This window comes from Triturus cristatus, chromosome 4_2, assembly GCF_964204655.1.
Source record: "Triturus cristatus chromosome 4_2, aTriCri1.1, whole genome shotgun sequence".
Classification (NCBI taxonomy): Eukaryota; Metazoa; Chordata; class Amphibia; order Caudata; family Salamandridae; genus Triturus; species Triturus cristatus.
In genome coordinates, this window is record NC_140586.1 from 136,512,378 (window position 1) to 136,531,788 (window position 19,411).

A 19,411-nucleotide genomic window follows, 5' to 3' on the forward strand; every position below is an offset into this window, starting at 1 on the left:
GGTAATATACCCTGTGCAACCCTTTCATCTGTATGAGCCTAAAGCAAGACCTCATTGTCACCTCCCTCGGACTCTGGAGGACTTCCATCCTTTCCTCATCTTTTAGGGGGCCTACAACATGTTCCCATGTTGCTCTAAGAGCACCCGTGGGGTCAGGGGCATTTTTAATAATTTTCTTACAGAACAGGGAGACAGTTTTAACTGGTATATGTTCTGTCAGGATTCTATTTTCCGGAGGAGAAGAGATCTCCAGCACATCACCCTCTCTGATGTGTTTCCTCAGGGTGTGGCCCATTTGGAGGTATTTAAGCCACTCCCCCTTCCCCAGGTCGTATTCTGCCTGTAGAGTAGCAAAAGTGATATATGCTCTCCCTCTCCATATATCTCCCAGGGTCTCTAGTCCCAATAGGTCCCACTTGGTAAAGCCCCCCAGCTGACTTATTTCTTTTAGCCGGGCTCCCGCCGAGAGGGGTGTCATTCCTGCAAGTTTGTTTTCCCAGCCCAAGTACTTTGCTGCTGTTTTCCATATTTTAACTACTGTCCTCGTGTGACATGGGAGGGTTTTATCTACATGTTTAGTATACAGTATCGCCCTTGGACCCTTTTGACCTATGGCCTATCAACCCCGTATGCTGGATCTGTTCTGTCTTTGAACAGCCACCCATTCACGTTGTGCTGCCCAATAGTAACTACAAATATCTGGTACTGCCAAACCACCTACATATATTCCCTTCTGTAATTTAGCCAGCGCAGTTCGTGGGGCTGCCCCACTACATAACAGCATTTGAAGTTCTGAGTCTACTCGCTTGAAAAAGGAGGGGGGCACCTCAGATGGGGTATTCTGTATGCTTATAACACTCTGGGTACTGCCATCATTTTGAACATGGCGGCTCAGCCCATCAGGGTCAGGGGAAGGGTCCGCCAATGTTTGGCATCTGTTATGAGCCTGTCGAGCTGTCTGCCTACATTTATGCTGTGGAAAATCTTGGCGAGAGAACAGCAAATAGGTAATTCCACTCTACACTATCAAACGCCATTCTGGCATCTATGGATAGAAGGGCGGCTTGTTTGTCTGGGAATTCTTCTGTTATGTGTAGTATGCCAAACAACCTACGGAGGTTCGATGTGTTGCTCCAATGAGGCATAAACCCCGATTGATCTGGGAGTGTTAAGGTGGTGATCCCACTGGATAGATGCATGGACAGGAGTTTGGCCAACACTTTGACTTCGTAATTGAGTAATGAGATCGGCCGGTACGACCTGCATTCTGTTGGGTGTTTACCTGGTTTTGGTATTACTGTAATGACGGCCGTTCTTTTGTCTAGCAGCAAGGCTTTATCTTGTTGTGCTCGCTGGAATATATTCAGTAAGTCTGTGATGTCTAACATGGATTTATACATTTCTACCGGAAGGCCGTTGGGCCCTGTTGCCTTCCCTGACTGCGTGAATGGGATGTTGCTTTAATCTCATCAACAGTAATGTCTCCCTCCAACACCCCTCTCTCCCCCTGCGTAATATTTGGTAGCAAAATGTCACGAAGGAAGTCCAGACAGGACTCCACCATGTGGGCTGAATGGGAGGTATAGATCTCTTTGTAGTAGTCAGCGAACTTCTCCGCTATCTGGGTTCCAGTTCCATATTTTGCACCCCATTTGTCTATCAATCCAGGTACCCAACCTCTATGGTTCCGACTCTTATCTAACCAGGACAGTAGTTTGCTTGCTTTGTTCCCTACATCGTACAATTTATGCTGCGCAGCTAGCTCCTGTGCCCTAGCACTATCTTCCAGCAGGTCCCATAATTCTTTTTGCTTCACCTTTAGGCGTTGTCTATTTGACCTTGCCTGAGGATCCGTACCTAACGCCCGACTCTCCAGTCGCAGTATTTCACTTTCCAGTTTGGCACATTTAATGTATTTTTCCTTTCTGATGGCCCCTACTTTTGCAAGTGTGCTACCTCTAATAACTGCTTTAAACGCTTCCCACAGGGTCACCGGGGAGGAGACTGTGCCTAAATAGTTGGTGAAGTATTGTTCTGCCTACTCCCTCACACACTCTACGCAGTCCTCATCTTTAAGGAACCATGGGTCCACACGCTGTGGAAGCATGTGATCCCTGACCGGACCCGCGAGTGAGGCCTCAACCGGGGAGTGGTCCGATACTCCTCGAGCCACATGTTTGGCATCTAAGAATTTTCCCAGCCTCAGAGATTGCGTAATGAAGTAGCAAAGCCTGGATAGGTGAGTGTATTGTTTCTTATGTGGGTTCTGATGTCTCCAAATATCATCCAGGCCCAGAGCCTCAAGAAAACCACCCAGTCGACCTCACTTTTTAGTGAAGCTTGTTCCAAAGGGGCCCCCGCTCGTCACATCGAGCTCTGGTGATAGGATGTCATTCATGTCCCCGCCAAGAATCAGTCTGTCCCCTGGCAACTGGAGCAGCAATGAACCAAGCGCCTTCAGCGTTGCCTTTTGTAGGCCTGGGGGGGAGTACATAGAGCATAAATTAAGACTTTTCCCTTCCCAGCTGCCACGCACTACCTAAGTGGGTCCGTCCAGGTCTTATTTTGTATGAAGGGAAGTGTCATCCTCATTAGAACTCCTCCCCGCTGGAGGTGTAACCTGAGTGTGTTACTAGCTCATAACCAAACCTATCCAGAGCTTTACAATAGTTGCCTTTAAGATGTGTTCCCTGTAGGCGGACCACATTCGGTCTATACCTCTTTATAAATCATAGGACTGTTGTCCTTTTAAGTTTGCTATTAAGCCTGTTAACATTCCAGAACCAGACCCTTCAAAAGGACTGTGTACGTCTTTGCTTAATCATTTGGAGTGGGGCTTTTGTCTGGTGCTTTTATCGGGCAGACTTTATTGGTGGCACAGACTTCTGATCTCCCCCTTTGAATGCATTTCCTTTTTCGTACCTAAGTAACAACTTACCCCCCCCAATTAACCCCCCTCCCCCACCCTGCAACTCTGCTTTTAGGGTTATGAAGACCCCAACATGTAAACCTGAAGGGCGCCTGTCCCCCGAGTACTCGCATAACGATTCTAACTAGTAACTAATATGGGGGGGTGCTCAGCCCAACCTGGCTCAATCTGCAAACGTTGTCTTCCTCCCTCCCAAGCCCCACCTGTAATTATAGCCTTTATGTCTCTCGTTGTGGTGAAGCATACAAATGTCCCAATCGGACCGGAGTCAATGTCTTAGTGTTCTACGTGTTTCGCAGGGATGTAGTGTGAGTTGGTGGCAGAGTCCGGACTCTCATCTTAACTTTGCCCCGGTATCACCAGTTACTCTCACGCCTTCTCAGTATCTGGTTGACCCTCGAGCACCAGGGACATGGATCGCTGGTCCTCTGTAGTGTTGTCCAGGTGCTGTTGCTATGGGCCTTTACCACCCGGGTCCCTACACGTGGGCAATAAGACTCGGGACACGGATGTGTGCTTGCTCCGTCACTGCTGCCGTGGCCATACTACCTACGTGCACGCGTGACGTCATATTTATTATAGAGGTGTACACGTGACCTGACGCGCACGCCGTTGCGTGTCACGTCAGTATCAGTATCGCGACATTACATTCCTCCCCAACACACGAAAACAACAACAACAACCCAAAACATATGACTGCATTTTAAACACGAACTACAGGTACCTCAGTAGTCACCAGCTCTGCGCTAGACATTTGCAATTCTAGACCACTCAAACAAAAAAACAAAGACAGTCTTACTTGACGTAGTCTCGTAAGCGACGGGAGGGCTCAGGGTGCGGCCTCAGGTCATATCGCGATCCGCCACAGTCCGGCACGACACCCCGGCCCCTACTCACAGAGTCACCATCTGCGCCACCATCTCCATCCTCTGGCGCGCCAGCTTCCTCGGGTGGTGTAACCTCTGGCTGGTGGCCTTGCTGCGGTGCGGCAACTCCATGGTTCAGGGGATCCGCTCCTCCGCTCGCATGGTCCGCATGCTCAGCACGTTCTAAGAATCTCTCCTCTCGCGGCGTGTGCCTCGGGGGACTGTTTTGGCGTCTTTCATCCGTTCCAGGGGGCACTGGGATTTTCTTGAAGTATGAAATGTTCCTCGTTATCTTCTCGGCACCTTTCCTGGCTGTCACGCACGTGCCCATGACCTTCTCCACTGTCCATGGTTGCGGTTCAAAATTCAAACGAAACTTGCCCCCTGGCATCCGATTTCGGATCAGCACTCTGTCACCTGGGGCCAGGTGTGGGGTCACAGCACGCCGTCGGGCATCAACATGAGCAAAGGCTCCACGTCGGCGCTCATCAATGGCACTGTCATTGGGAGTTTCGGGCCTCCGCTCTGGGTGGTGTGGTATGGTGTCGGTGACAACCCGCCCCATCAGCAGATGTGCAGGTGCCACTCCCGTGGTAGAGTGGGGCGTCTGGCGATAGCTGCGGAGAAATGTAAAGATTGCAAGTTCCACAGATTGGTTTTTTTCGTGGGCAATCCGTATCACTTTGTTGAGTGTCCTCATGAAGCGTTCAGCCTCTCCGTTCGCTTGAGGCTATCGGGGGGTGATTCGCCGGTGGTGAACTCCTAGAGCCTGTAGGTACGCCGCGAAGTCCTGACTCTGAAATGGTGACCCATTGTCGGTTCTGATTTCCTTGACTATGCCGTGTGTTGCCATGATCTTCTCGAGCTTCGGGATCACTTCCTGGGCACTCAAAACGGTTAGTATTTCCACTTCGGGATACTTTGAGTGATCATCTATGGCAACCAGAGTGTGCCTTCCGTCCGGCAGGCTGATAAAATCGACGCTTATCTTGGACCAAGGCCTTCTGGGTCGAGGCTCCATCACAACAGGGGCTGGCCGTGGTGCTTCCCCCGTTACCTGACAGGCATGGCATTCTCGAACGGTGGCTTCTACTAACTCGTCCATGAGAGGGAACCACACTTTGGTTCGGAGCCTTGACTTAGTCTTGACCATACCTTGGTGACCAATGTGGGCCAAGTCCACCACTCTCTGGGTTAGGGACGTCGGGATGACCAGCCTGTGGCCTCTCAACAAACATCCTGTGTCGTCTTCCGTCAGTTCAGTTCTTACATTGTACAGGCTCTCCATTATTTGTTTCGCCCGATGTGTCAAACCTTTCCACTCGTCTCTGGCCCTGTTCCAGCTGTTGTTTTGGACTGCCACTCTCGCTCTTTGTAAGCATTCATCTTCACTGGTGGCCTGCGACAAGCTGGTCATGGACACTGGTGTGGGACACGATCGCGCAGTGATGCAGCGGACGTACTCTTCTGTTTCCGCCGCCTCCTTCATCTCTTGTGGAGTTGCCTTGCGAGGGTGGCGAGATAGGTAGTCTGCCGGGTTCCGGGCGCCCGGTTGGTACTCGATCTTGCAGTTATAATTTTGCAGTTGCAACATCCATTTTTCGATTCTTGGCTGCGGCTTGGTGGACGTGCCCGCAAACAAGGATACCAGCGGCTTGTGGTCGGTGGCCACAACAAATGGTTTTCCGTATACGTACAGGTGGAAATGATGACACCCCCAATGAATGGCGATCGCCTCTTTTTCTATTTGTGAGTATCTCTGCTCAGTCTCTGTAAGTGACCGGCTGGCGAATGCCACTGGGGCCCATTCCTCTGCGCTTGTCTTCCTTTGTAGCAGGACTGCGCCCAATCCGACTGGACCGGCGTCGACGGCAATTTGTGTCAATTTGGCCGGATCGAAGAATGCCAACGTCGTGGCTTCTGAAAGCGCCTGTTTGATTTCCTCGAACGCTCGATCTTGGTCACTGTTCCATGTCCAGGGGGTGGACTCTTTGGTAAGCTCTCTTAGTGGCGCCGTGAGGTTCGCCAGGTCCTTGATGAACCTGCCGCAGTAGTTCACCATCCCTAAGAAGCTTCGTACCTCCGTAATGTTTGTGGGAGCGGCCGCTTCCTTGATGTCCTTTACCTTATCCGGATCCGGGTTGACGCCGTCTGCCGAGAAGGTGTAGCCGAAGAATTGGATCTTCTTACACAGAAATTCGCACTTCTCCCGATGCAGTGTAAGGCCTGCGTCTCGTATTCGTCGTAGCACCTGCACCAGCCTCTCATTGTGTTCCGCCACGGTCGTGGCATGCACCATGATGTCATCGCTGACGTTGATCGCTCCGGGGATTCCTGCGATGAGTTCTTGTATCACGTTCTGGAACACCTCAGCAGCGCTCGACACTCCGAAGCTAAGCCGCGTGTACCGCCTTAGACCGACATGCGTGGAGAACGTGGTGATGTTCCGGGACGCTTCGTCCAGTACTAGTTGGTGATACCCAGAGCGTAAGTCCAATTTTGAGAACCATTTGGCGCCTGCCATTTCCCCAACGATGTCATCGATGGTCGGAGTGATGTGTCGCTCCCTTTTGATGGCGGCGTTGGGGAGCCGCATGTCCACGCATATTCTGACAGCGCCTGGTTGCTTAGGTTTCCTCGCTACGACGATTGGCGACACCCACGGGGTCGGTCCGGACACTTTCTCGATGATTCCCGCCGCCTCTAGCTTCTTCAGCTCTGCTCCCACCAGCGGCCTGAGGTGAAACGCTATGCGGCGATGTCGGAGTGCTATCGGCTGAACAGTGGGGTCAATGTGTAAGTGGACCTCTTTACCTCGGAACTTGCCTATTCCGTGAAAGATTTCCTCAAACTCCTCCAAGGTGTGGTGTATTGACTCTTGGTGTACCCCAAATGCGAACGTTACCACTCCCAGATCTTTTGCCGCTCTGCAGCCCAGGAGCATGCCTTGCCCATCTTCGGTAACATAGATATTTGACGTGATTGACCGCGTCCCATGGGATATCACAGTCCTGAACTTTCCCCGTACTTTTAGCGGTTCCTCCTGTCCGTATGCGAACACCGTGATCGTCGATGGGTGTAGTGCTGGCTATGGGTGCATGGATCTGTGCATCTCAGCGGCCATGATATTGATGCTGGCTCCTGTGTCTACAACCGTGGTGACTTCTTGTGACCCTACTCGGACGCTGCATTGCGGCAACCTCCTAGTCCTGCGTACCGCCGTGCCTATCATGTGTACTCGGTGTATCACCTTTTCTTCCTCCTCATCATCGTCCATGTCACTGGCCACCGGGCCTCCTTCCTCAACCGTGTTTACGGCTTGGCGGGGCTTTCGGAATTTCTTTGACCGGCACACTTTCTCAAAGTGGTTGAAGCGTCCACATCCCATGCACTTCCTCCCTCGTGCTGGGCACTCTGCCGAGGCGTGGGGCGAGCCACCGCAATACCCGCAGGACTTGGGTTGATCTTGAGCGGCCAGGCCTGGTCCTCGTCGGGGCCATCTCTGTTTTGGCTTGACTGCCACCGCGTTAACTGGCTCGGTCTTCACTGGTGCTTGTAGGGCTGCTTCCATGTGCGCAGCGCGCGCTTTTGATAGTTCTTTCGTCCGGCCCATTGTCAATATATCTGCCAGGGGCTTACCGGATTCCTCCAAGATCCTTTCCCTCAGCTTGACAGATGCGCACCCTTGTATTATCTGGCCTCTTATCTCCTCCGTCTCATCCCGAAACCCGCAGGTGGCCGCTAGGTTCTTGAGACGAGCGTAGAATTTGTCGAGCGACTCCTCAGGCAATTGGCATGCTTGGCGGAATATGAAACGTTCATAGTCGCGGTTCGCCATTGGTTCGAAGTACTCGTTGAGCGCCGCTATTAACGTCGTGTGCGTCTTGGGGGTGTTTTCCGCAAGCGTCTTCACTATGTTGTGAATCTCCTTTCCTCCAAGGTGGATTATCATTGCGCGTTTTTGATCTCTTTGGACCTTCGTGGCCTCAAAGAAAATGCGCACCCTATCTTCCCAGTCTCTCCATCGGGCTGCTACTGCTGATGGGGACCCCTCTACGGAGAATGGCTCAATTGGCGGGATGTTTGCCATGTTACACGTGCGCTGCTTGCGCTGGGCGAGACCTCCTCCTACCCTTGACCGTGATGGCTCACAGATATGGCTCCCACGTGGGTGGCAGGGTCTTCTCACAGGCTGGGTGTGACCTTCCCCCGGTGCTCCCCCGGTATGGCAGGGATGTGAGGATCTTTTAGAGCTCTTCCCTCGTGACCTCTTGAGCCTTTCTTACAGGCTGGGTGTGGTGATCTTCCTTTCCCCCCAGGCAGCACTCAAACAGGCCATCCACGCGACCACACGACTTACTGGCACTGAGGAGTAGTGCCCACCAGCATTCCAGGCAGCCTCAGGCTGGAGGCAGGGGGTTGAAAGCGCTCCGCGCGCTACGGGCAGGCAGGGGGCGGGGCGCACGTGTTCAGTAGCGCGCTGGGGGCGCCGATGCAACAGACGTCCCCACGCGTTCACACCGCCAACCGGGAGTGCTCCAGTGCGCTCGCGCTCTTCCGCCACAGCACAGGGGGGCGCAGGGATCGCAGCGCGTCTCAGCGGGGCACGAGCACCGCGAGCGGGGACCGCTCACCGGCCGCCACACCAACTGGACGCAGGCAACGAAAAGCGAGGGCACGCCCACCCTCGTCGCCACTTTGTAGTGTTGTCCAGGTGCTGTTGCTATGGGCCTTTACCACCCGGGTCCCTACACGTGGGCAATAAGACTCGGGACACGGATGTGTGCTTGCTCCGTCACTGCTGCCGTGGCCATACTGCCTACGTGCACGCGTGACGTCATATTTATTATAGAGGTGTGCACGTGACCTGACGCGCACGCCGTTGCGTGTCACGTCAGTATCAGTATCGCGACATTACAGTCCTCAATAGCTCCAGGAGTTGTGTCCCCCCGGCCCGTCCTCCTCTACAACGTGCCTCCTTGCCAGGGCCTCTGCCAACTGTACGCCAGCCTTCCAACCACTCCCACACCTCCTCCTGCGTCGTGAAGTGCCATGTTTTGCCTTCGGCTATTAATCGCAGTTTGGCTGGAAAAAGCATTGTGTACTTTAAGTCTTTGGACCTCAGTTCTTTTATGACGGCCTCAAAACTTCGTCTTAGTCTCTGAACCTGCAAGGTAAAGTTCTGGGAGGAGGCATATGGGTGTTTTCAAAATGTAGGCCTCCTTTCAACCTCGCTGCCTGTAATATAGCATCCCTGCCCCGATGGTTGAATATTCTGGCAATGGTTGTACGCGGAGGCGCTCCGGGCTTTGGGGGTGGCACCGGCACTCTATGCACCCTCTCGACACAGAGAAACTGCTACAAACTGCGAGGTTGTAGTTTTTGGGTTATGAGGTCTTCTATGAAAAAGTCTACACTGGGTCCCCCGCCCCCTCCCGGACCCCCACCACGGATATATTGGTCCTCCTCACCCTACCTTCCTTGTCTTTTAACCATGCTGGCATGTGGGCCATCTGCTTCGTTAAGTTGTGCACTTGTTCTTCTAGACGCTTTGCTTTGGATTGGAGTTTGACGATCTGGGTCTCGGCAGTGGACACTTTTTCACTTAATTTGGAGAGGTCTGCCCTGATCAAGGTGACCTCCGTGGATACAGTGTCTATTCTTGGCTCTAGGAAGCCTTTGACATCTCAAATCGCTGCGATTATGGCGGCCAGGGAAGGCTCCTCCGCTCCTCCCTCCTCTTCGAAGTTCAATGAGGCTTAGTGACCACACCGTCATCCGCTTCAGTCAACACGCATACACAGACGCCACCCAAAGATTACACTGACACTTTATTTGTGGGTGAAGAACTGCTGCAGGTTTATTTCATACAACACAGTATGATAATAAAATTGGGTTATCTTACGGGCGATCCAGGGCAGGCAGCCCCTTGCTGCTCCGCCCGCCTGGTGAGCCAGCACACACGGTGGGTCGATGCCCGGCAGTGTGGCACATAATTATTTACAGATCATCCACTGGGTCACGTGATCTGTCTCCTACTCCCGCCCCTTCCGACAAGGGCGGAGCGTGTTGTGGCACACCCCCGGTTGGTCAGGCCCCCCAACCGCCCGAAGGACTAACGGGGCGCCGTCGCGGTCTTCCCAGAACCCCCTTCGGCTCCTGGACCTTGGCTCGGGCACCCTTACTGTGCCGGACAGGGGTACCCTTACTGTACCGCCTGTCGCAGAGGTACCCTTACTGTACCCGTCTGCATCCAGATCGCCCTGTAACTCCGCCTGCAACGCAAAAGAAAACATTAAAACATTCCAATAACGCGCTGTGCCTGACACGTGGGGTAAGTGGAAAGGGTGGGAAAACGCGTGTCCAGGCTGGAGCGGCGCGCAGGAAACAGAGGAGGAACTGGGCGAGAGGGCCTCCTAAGTAGGGGGGGGCAAGCCGCGCCCCCCGTGGCCCGCCTCCAGCTCCACACGATAGGGGGGTCATAACCCTAGTGGGCGTAGGCCTCGCGCGCGAGGCAGCAAGGGGGAAGGCTCCGACGGGCGGCCACTAAAATGCTGCCCTGCTGATGTCCCACTGCTTGGGACGCGGGCAGCGGCATAGTGACCACACCGTCATCCGCTTCAGTCAACACGCATACACAGACGTCACCCAAAGATTACACTGACACTTTATTTGTGGGTGAAGAACTGCTGCAGGTTTATTTCATACAACACAGTATGATAATAAAATTGGGTTATCTTACGGGCGATCCAGGGCAGGCAGCCCCTTGCTGCTCCGCCCGCCTGGTGAGCCAGCACACACGGTGGGTCGATGCCCGGCAGTGTGGCACATAATTATTTACAGATCATCCACTGGGTCACGTGATCTGTCTCCTACTCCCGCCCCTTCCGACAGGGGCGGAGCGTGTTGTGGTACACCCCCGGTTGGTCAGGCCCCCCAACCGCCCGAAGGACTAACGGGGCGCCGTCGCGGTCTTCCCAGAACCCCCTTCGGCTCCTGGACCTTGGCTCGGGCACCCTTACTGTGCCGGAGAGGGGTACCCTTACTGTACCGCCTGTCGCAGAGGTAGGCAGCAAGGGGGAAGGCTCCGACGGGCGGCCACTAAAATGCTGCCCTGCTGATGTCCCACTGCTTGGGACGCGGGCAGCGGCATTCGTAATGGTATAGTTGTCAAGTTTTTTCGATTGTACGGGGCCCCTTCCTCTGGGTTTCCCCATTTTTCTGAGTCTGCAGCCAGAATGATATAGGCGTATCTGTCTTCACCTGTTCGCCCAGAGCGCCACACTTGGGGGGGTGGCCCTCCTGACTGATGACGAATGTGCCACTCGGGCCCACTGTGAGTCGTCAACCGCGGCTCAGCCCCGCCGCCGGTCCAGTTTCCACTACTCCCCGTGGGCTCTTGGGCTCTCTCAACCCCCGCATACAATTGTCAAGGCAGGGAAGGGGGGAGGGCCCAGTGTGTCCAAGGTCCTGGCAGACCCCCACAGGTGTGCTCGGTACTGCGCTGTCCCCTCCCAAGACTCGCTCCTGGCTCTGGCTGTCTCCTCTCCTGTCGTTTGTGAGGACAGGTAAGAGGGAGTGTCGCTCTGGGCCTCAATGACGCAATCTATCTCCACCAGTAGGCCTGAGTCCCTTTCTCACGCAGTAATTTTGTCATCTGACCCCCATCCTAGCAGCCGGAGGCCCCCTGCTCACCTCTCTCATGCGGGTCAACAGCATGTCTGTGCAGGACCCCTTCTTACATCGGGGTCGCTTTACGGCTCTGGCGATTCAGGTCCCCTTTGTTGCTTGTTAGTAGTCCCTGCAGCCTACCCTCGCAGTTCCGGCCCGCGTTGAGGCCACGTACGGGGAGCACCAGTGTTCTATTCTGCCGCAGGTTCATCTTTCCAGGTGGTGTTCCCACCATTTGGATGTCAGATCACTCGGGCAGCTTCGTTCAAGCTGCAGGCTTTACCCCCGGCGTCCGACCGCGGTGAACTCTGCGCTTCAGCTTGGCTTCCCCGGATGGTATCTGCGCACACTGCCGGTCACCGTCGCTGCACTTCGTTTCCTGACACCGGTGCCGGTTAGGAAGGTGTCGGTGGCTTCTTCAAATCAATGAGCACTCTTTCTGCAGTTAGTATGTGGCAGAACTGCGGATTTTGAAGAGGATTATTGGGTCTTGGTCTGGAGCTCCATTAGGCTGCGGCCATCTTGGTCGGTGGCTAAACCACACACCCCCAGAAGTGGCTTAATTTTTGGCTGTATTGTCAGCCAGCAACTGAAAATGATGACTTGTCTGACTTCCCTTAGTGGATTTACCTCTCGGAACCTCTTTCACTGGCAGTCCCCAATAATCCAGCAAAACAATGGCATCCTCTGGATACAAGAAAAGTTATGTTTTCTCCTCCTTAGAATCTTCCAACTCTGCTGGAAACACAGTTTGTGTGGGTCTCTTCATTCTGGTGGACATCAAACTGCAACTATACAATCTTTTTTAATCCATCTATTCCCTTAGGGTGGGGGCTGCCCATAAATTCATACAAATCTGGTTGGCGAGATTAAACGGTCCAAGAATAGCTGCGAGGATGGGGAACTACAGGCACACATAAGCCGGCCACTAGCGAGCGAGAGCCAACTGTAGTAATTTTTCTCCAGGGTCGTAATACGTTTTGGGGAGAACTAGAATAAATGAGCTAAGACATGGAAAATGGTTCTTTGCAATTTCCTACTTTGCAATATTCAATGTTGCTGTGACAAGGCGTTTCAATGTATCAATTAATTATCGTTGTAGAACTATTATTAATTACTCCTGTTCTTTCGATACCTCGTTTTTGTACCATTTCTATCTATGAAATTCTTACAAAATACAAAAGAGTATGTTATAGAAAGTGAAATCCCACTGCATGTGCGCTCTGGGAGAAATTCATAATGAAGATTCCAATATCATTTGAAATCCATGGAGAATACAGCATGAAAATTCCATACTAATTATGTCCAGCCCTAACATGTGTTGAATATTAGTTTACCAAAGTTTGCATGAAGGTTTAATTCTCACGAGATTTACCAAAAAGTGAATATAACGACAAATCCGGGAATATTGTCTCCACCAGCTTTGGAAACTCTGGGAAGTGAGCAAAACGACATTAAGTAATAACGATTGATGTCTAAAAAGCTTTACTCAAAAATTCAATTAAGCATTTTCGTTTGTGCTAATTTTTGATGTATGACTTGAACTGAAATGTGAGGCTGTCTACAGTACATTTTTACCAAAATTAATATGCGAAAATCTGGAGCAAGCTCAACATATTTTATTGTTTCTGAATATTCTTTATATTCAGGTGAAAGCTGATGTTTTTTTAGTTCCAAGATGTGGCCCTTGTGCGTTATATTATTGGTAGTTAACATAATTATCAATATACATTTTTTTTAGTATTATATTTAATTTTAAGTTATAATGTTTATTAATCGTTTTCTAGTGCTTACTTTTTTGTTATAGTTATTAGTTGGTAGTGGCCAATATAGTTTGCAGGAGAACATCTTTTGAAAAGGGCAACATTTGTAGATATCAGTTATGCAAAATTCTGTCAGAGGAAAACAACACATTCCCAGATCTTTACTGACAATGCTGTGTTCTTCTTTTTCATCCTCTTCTCTGGTGCTTATCATGCGGCCTCAGTGGGAAAGCTTCCCTGATGTCATGGCGTTTCAGTACAAGTGGTCGACGTACTTGAAGTCTGTTGGTTCCTTCTACATAGGTTCAAGCCCTGAGTTCGACCTTGCTGTCTACACCCTCTGCTATGTAACAAGACCAGACAAGCTGTAAGTACCTCGGCACCCTCTGCTACCATTCGGGTTTGCTTCTTTTGACCTTAGCCTATTAATTTGTTTTTTAAGATAGATTGACAGTTCATTTTAGTCTGTCTTTAGTCATTAATAGAGCATCAGAATCCTGCTTCCAAAAGGTTTTGGGGTGTATTTGAGCGACTGAGACAGAAAGACTAAAGGCATTAATTTGGAGTTACAAACACTAGATGCTATTGATTTAGGTCACCTATCTACAAAAGTGGTGGCAAGGTAACAACATCCCACACCATCCCACATCCTCTCCTACTTAAACTACATCCTTCCTTATGCAACAGATGTCCTCCTATTTAGAAATCTTTCTCCAACTAGACCACACCTACCCCACTCTCAGTTTACTTCCCCGCCACTCCGCCCCCCCTTCCCCAAGTAGAACACATTAAATCCTCTCTGGACAGCCATGCTTTCCTCTGAAACACGCCCTTAATCTCTTGATCACACCTCCTTCCCTCTTGCCCACACATCATCCCTTCAACACCACACCCTTCCTCTCTGGACAACAAACACTCTCACTGCATCCCCCTCTCTACTCTAGATCACACTCGATAGAGGGAGAGGTATTCCAAAAATGGATTGGGGAAAATAAACAACAGGATTCATGGTATCCAGCAAGAGGAAAAGAGATATCAAACATCTGGATTAGAGAGGTCAAATAATATGATAATGGATATTATTGAACTGGAATATAGGTATTAAATTAAACAATTAGAAGTTGTAAATAAGTTGATTGGAGATATTTAGCAACAAGATTGATGATATTAAACAGCCTGCTAAAATGTATCCATGAGCAACATTGGCTCTATTAAATAACTGGATTAGTGGTATTCCATTACAAGATCAGATGTGTGAGACAGCTAGATTAGAGGTATTAGAGGTATCCAATAACAAGGTTATAGGTATGAAACGCCTGGAATAAATGTATTAAATAAAATGATTACAGGTATTACACAACTGAATTAGATGTCTTCAATAATAGGCTAAGAGGTATTAAATACCTGAATTCAAACTATTCAATAACAGGATTAGATATATTAGACAGCTGGGTGTCACCTATTGAAAACTAAGTGCATAATATGTAGAGTGACAGCATCATAGTGATTACACCTAGAGGTGCATGGTTTCTAAACTACAGGCAGGAAGGGTGGGGACTTGGTGGGATAGTGGAGAAAGCCTAGGATACATTTTCTCTTAAATGGACAAACTAGGTTAAAACACACAGTTCAGGTTTCTGTGGCTCAATTAACACCAGTCCCACAGGATGATATGCATGCCATTCCACCAAGGGGAAATCTGCAGAGAATTTAGCCATTACTCAAAACAAAGAGTGGGTTTTATGGAAAGGAAGAGTTCTGCAAAGACTGGGATTACATCAAATACACCTGAAGCTAGATACAATTAAGATATTATCCTTTTGTCCTAGTAACGTTGTTGTTTTTTTCTCAAAAGGTGTGATCTTCGCATCGGTGGACAAACTAGCAAAATTCAGACCTACTCCTGGGCCAACTCCACCTATGGCAACGGGAAGAGATATGTTGCCTCTTCTTATCCCAATGTCTAGTGCACATGCCACAGAAAATAAAGATCTTGTTCTCTGAAAAAGATTCTCTTCAGTTTTATTTTGCTTCGAGTTATTTTAGGATTTAAGTTGCATGTCTGTGTTTCAACTTTTTAGTTGCCAGGAATATCCAACAACTCTGATTTGTTTGATTTGCAGGAAATAGTACCCTCCTAATCACATTGAAATTACCATGGCAAATAAATATCTAGAATTTTAAATATAAGTTTGCAATATAGTTGAATGAAATTTGACATACTGCAAAGGAACCGCTGGGAACGTGAGTTGTCCCCTGCATGGATGCCTCAAAATCACCATAGTAAGATGTCGCTTTTTGACCCTTGCTTCTGCACACATGACCATCATGTGTGTAGGATGGAGGCACTGTTGCAACAAGGATTAGGACCCAGAGTTGGGCTCTGTGGTCGGAGGTGCACACAGGATGAGGAACGAAAAGGACTACTGTTAGTACATCAGCTGCAGTGGACAGACAGTGGTGGCAGAGATATGATTCAACAAGCAGGAAAGGCCTTTTACATCACTTGCTGTTGACTGGCCTCTTCGCTGCTATCTCCTGTGTTTTCAAATTGGTCTGCCAGTCCCCTGCAATGGTGGCCTTCCTCCATCCATGTGGGACATAGATTTCACATATGTGTACACTACATGTGTGTAAAGGATGTGTGTGAGAGAGGTCTGACACATGCAGCTATAGTCACACTGCATTTATTACATTCTAGCGGTACCTAAGATGGACGGTTAGATGGAGAGTCCAGACAGCAGATGTGAATGCCTGGCTTCCATTGAGAACATTCCGGGGATCCTAGGTAGTGGGTCAAACAGAGCAGTGTTAAGGAAATGAGATAGAGGCCCCTTTGACACTTAGGAGCTTTGTCCCACTCTTTCCTCTCCTATTGTTCTCTGTAAGGGCTACAAGTTTTGCCCCACCCTTTCCTCTCCCATTGTTCTCTGGAAGAGCTACACCCCACAATTTAATAGGTAGCAGTTTCCAATGCTTTAGTGCCCTTGCTGAGGGTTTCTCTGGAAAGGCGATTCCCAGCTCTATCCCACTATCCTGCTCCTCCTTCTGACAGAGACTTTGACTGGAACAGTTGCTGTGAAATAACCAAAGGGCCAAACTGCCCAGATCCTATCTCAGACCTGGTTGGTGTAATACATAACTGTCTGCACCTTTAGTATTAAGCTTGGGCGGAAACTTACAGCTAGTGTGCCAGATTTATTTTCCTGTATCCTGGGTTTCTATACCAGTGGTGTCCGAGAAACTCTTTGAGCACCAGATTTGGGGGAACCACCACTACCTGCTCTAGCTAGGTTCAGACCTAGTAACATGGGGCAAATTTGACCAGTCTACGAGGAATGACTGCCTGAATCCTGCTTTAAGGGCAAAAGCTGACTCACTCCTCAGGAGGGTGACTGGGAGAGCCTTGCACGAGGGAGATATTACTCTGAAAGAGAAGCACTGCAGAGAAGCTGAGGAGGGAAGAGACCGACACTGTTATGGAAAGGGTGAGGTCCGAGTTTCCCCACTGTGTGGTTGACAGCATAAACTTGGATGTTGTGTAACTCAACATGGTGTGAGCATACGCCCAACCATCTACAGCCCAGAAGCATCTGAGTGGTAAAAAATGTTAGAAAAGGGGGTCTCTAGTTGGCAGAGGTAGGTACCTTTGTCCAAATAGGGACCCTTGCTTCTAATCAGGGTAAGGGGGATACACTCCTAAAATAACCCCTGCTCACCCCCTTGGTAGCTTTGCATGAGCAGACAGGCTTATCTCAGAGGCAGTATGTTAAGCATTTGTGAACACATACAGTAATACAGTGAAAACACTACAAATGGACACCACACCAGTTTAGAAAAATAGCAAATCTTTATCTAAACCAAAACAAGACCAAACAACAAAAATCCAACATACACTACTCTTGAAAAATAGTATTTGTGCAAATAACCTTCAATTTGCAGGAAAATCAAAAAGACACAGTTCTTCCGACTCGGTAGCTCCTCCTGGGGCTACCGTGATACTGAATACGACAGAGTCTAACAATTCCAGTTGACCGCGTCGATATGGGCCAGCTGAAGCGTCGACAGACTTGGACACAGTGCCTTTCTTGTTGTGACCAACATGTCGTTGTGAGTCGGTTGGGGCAAACGTCGCGGTCGTGTTGTGAAGCGAAGCGCTGCAGCGGGCGGTGTTCTCACAATGTGGTGCAGGCAGCAGCTTGTTGACCGAGTCGGTGAGACCAGGGCTTGTGTTGAAGGGTGAGACGGTGCTCGCAACGGTGCTGGCAAATCACGGTGTGTCAACGGAGCCGGTCGATGTTCCGGTCGGGAAGTGACGGATTCGGTGATATCCTTGCAGTGTGTAGCGAAGCGTTGCGGAGTGCGGTGCCCACAGTACGCGGTGCAAGCAGCGGCTAGTTGACGGAGTCAGTGAGACCAGGGTTGCGCTGCGAAGTGAGGAGTTGCTCTAGACGGTGCTTTAAGGACACAGAATCCTGCGACGGATTCGATGACAGCGTCGGTTACCCTTTCCTTCTGCGGCGGTGATCAGAGACGGTGCACACAGTCACGGTGAGGTCTTTGCTGTTCCTGAGACCTCTAGAACAGGGGGCAAGCTAAGGTCAAGCCCTTGGAGATCTTCTTCAAGCAGGGGTCAAAGCAAGCAGCAAAGTCCTTTTTTTCTTTCCTTGGCAGCAGGCAGCCACTGTAGGCCAACCCCAGACAGCAAACAGCTCAGGGGCAGTATTCCTCCTCAGCTTATCTGGCTCTTCTCCTTGGCAAAGGTTCCTCTTGATTTCCCAGAAGTGGTCTAAAAATCTGGGGTCTGGACCCCTCTTTTTATGCACCAAAATCCTTTGTTCTCTGAAGGCAGAGAGTGTCTGTACCAAGCCAAAATCATTTCTGTCCTCACTGGTGCTGCTTCCTGGTAGGAGGGGGAGGCAGTATTGTTAAAGGCAGACCAGGGACCATTCAGGCGAAAAGGAAATTTCCTCCCCCTACTCTAAATGTAGCCCAGTTCTATTCAGCTCAGCCCTCACTCATCAGACTTCTGGAGTCACTGCCCCTCTCCAGACCCTGTCATCCAAAAGCCAGACATGCAATACACAAACCTAGCAGAGGCCCACTGTATGGTTAGGCAAGAAAATACCAACTTTCAAAAAGTGGTATTTTCAAACACAGAATGTAAAAATCACACTCACTAAAAGATGCATTTTAACATTCTTAGTTCAGACATACTAAACTTTATTTTCTACCTTGTTCCCAGGGCCAGTTATGTTTATAAGATGTTATAAACAAACTCTCCATTCTGTCCTATGGGAACAGATAGCCTTGCAATACTGAAAAACAAAATTGGCAGTATTTCACTATAAGGACATGCCACCCACATCACGGCATATCCTGCCTTTCATATACAATGCACTCCGCCGCCCACAGTGGTACCTTGGGCCTACCTTAGGGGTGACTAATATGTAGAAAAGGGAAGGTTTAGGGACTGGCAAGTGTGTGCACTTGCCAAGGCGACGTGGCAGTCCCAGACTGCACACAGGCTCTGCAATGGCAGGCCAGAGTTACATTTTACAGGCTGCTTCTGTGGGTGGCACAATCAGTGCTGCAGCCCACTAGCAGCATTTGATTTACAGGCCCTGAGCACACACAGTGCACTATACTAGGGTCTGACAAGTAAATCAAATATGCCAGTCATGGAATCACTAATCCCTAACGACAATTTACAAAGGGATAATTTGCACTTTAGCACTGAACAGCAGTGGCAAAGTGTCCAAAGCATCTAGACCAGCCAAACGAATTCCAACATACAGCAAAAACACAGGAGGCAAAGCCAAAAAATGCAGGGTAGACCCATGTCAATGGTGCCAGGTCTAACACACAAAAATTACGCTATTAAAAATCTACACCTACCAAGAGAAATTTGACATCAACAGAGGAGACTGCACTCGCAAGTGGCTTTAACACTATGACCCAGCGTGAGCACCTTGCTTGTTTAGGTGGTGGGATTTTGTGACTGGACCCAAGGAAGAACCCAAGCAGCAAGACTTCAGTGATGCAGGCTTCACAACTCCGACACAACCTCCTCTCAACTGGTGTTGGCACAGCATCTGTTTATTGGTAAGTATAGGTTTTACTTCACTCCACATCTATATCTTGACGGTATGAATATATTCACATAGATGTGAAAATAAGTA

General features: G+C 49.9%; 1 protein-coding gene across 1 annotated transcript in view; it reads left to right on the forward strand.

Moving 5' to 3' along the window:
- LOC146833170 (uridylate-specific endoribonuclease C-like) overlaps positions 1–15,237 on the forward strand; it is a 139,415-nt gene extending 124,178 nt beyond the window's left edge. Inside the window, exons 6-7 of the mRNA XM_085600811.1 lie at positions 13,454–13,596; positions 15,085–15,237. Of these exons, the coding sequence (XP_085456937.1) occupies positions 13,454–13,596; positions 15,085–15,196 (255 nt within the window). The 3' untranslated portion in view covers positions 15,197–15,237. The remainder of the gene's footprint in view (positions 1–13,453; positions 13,597–15,084) is intronic.
- Positions 15,238–19,411: the final 4,174 nt, after the last annotated feature.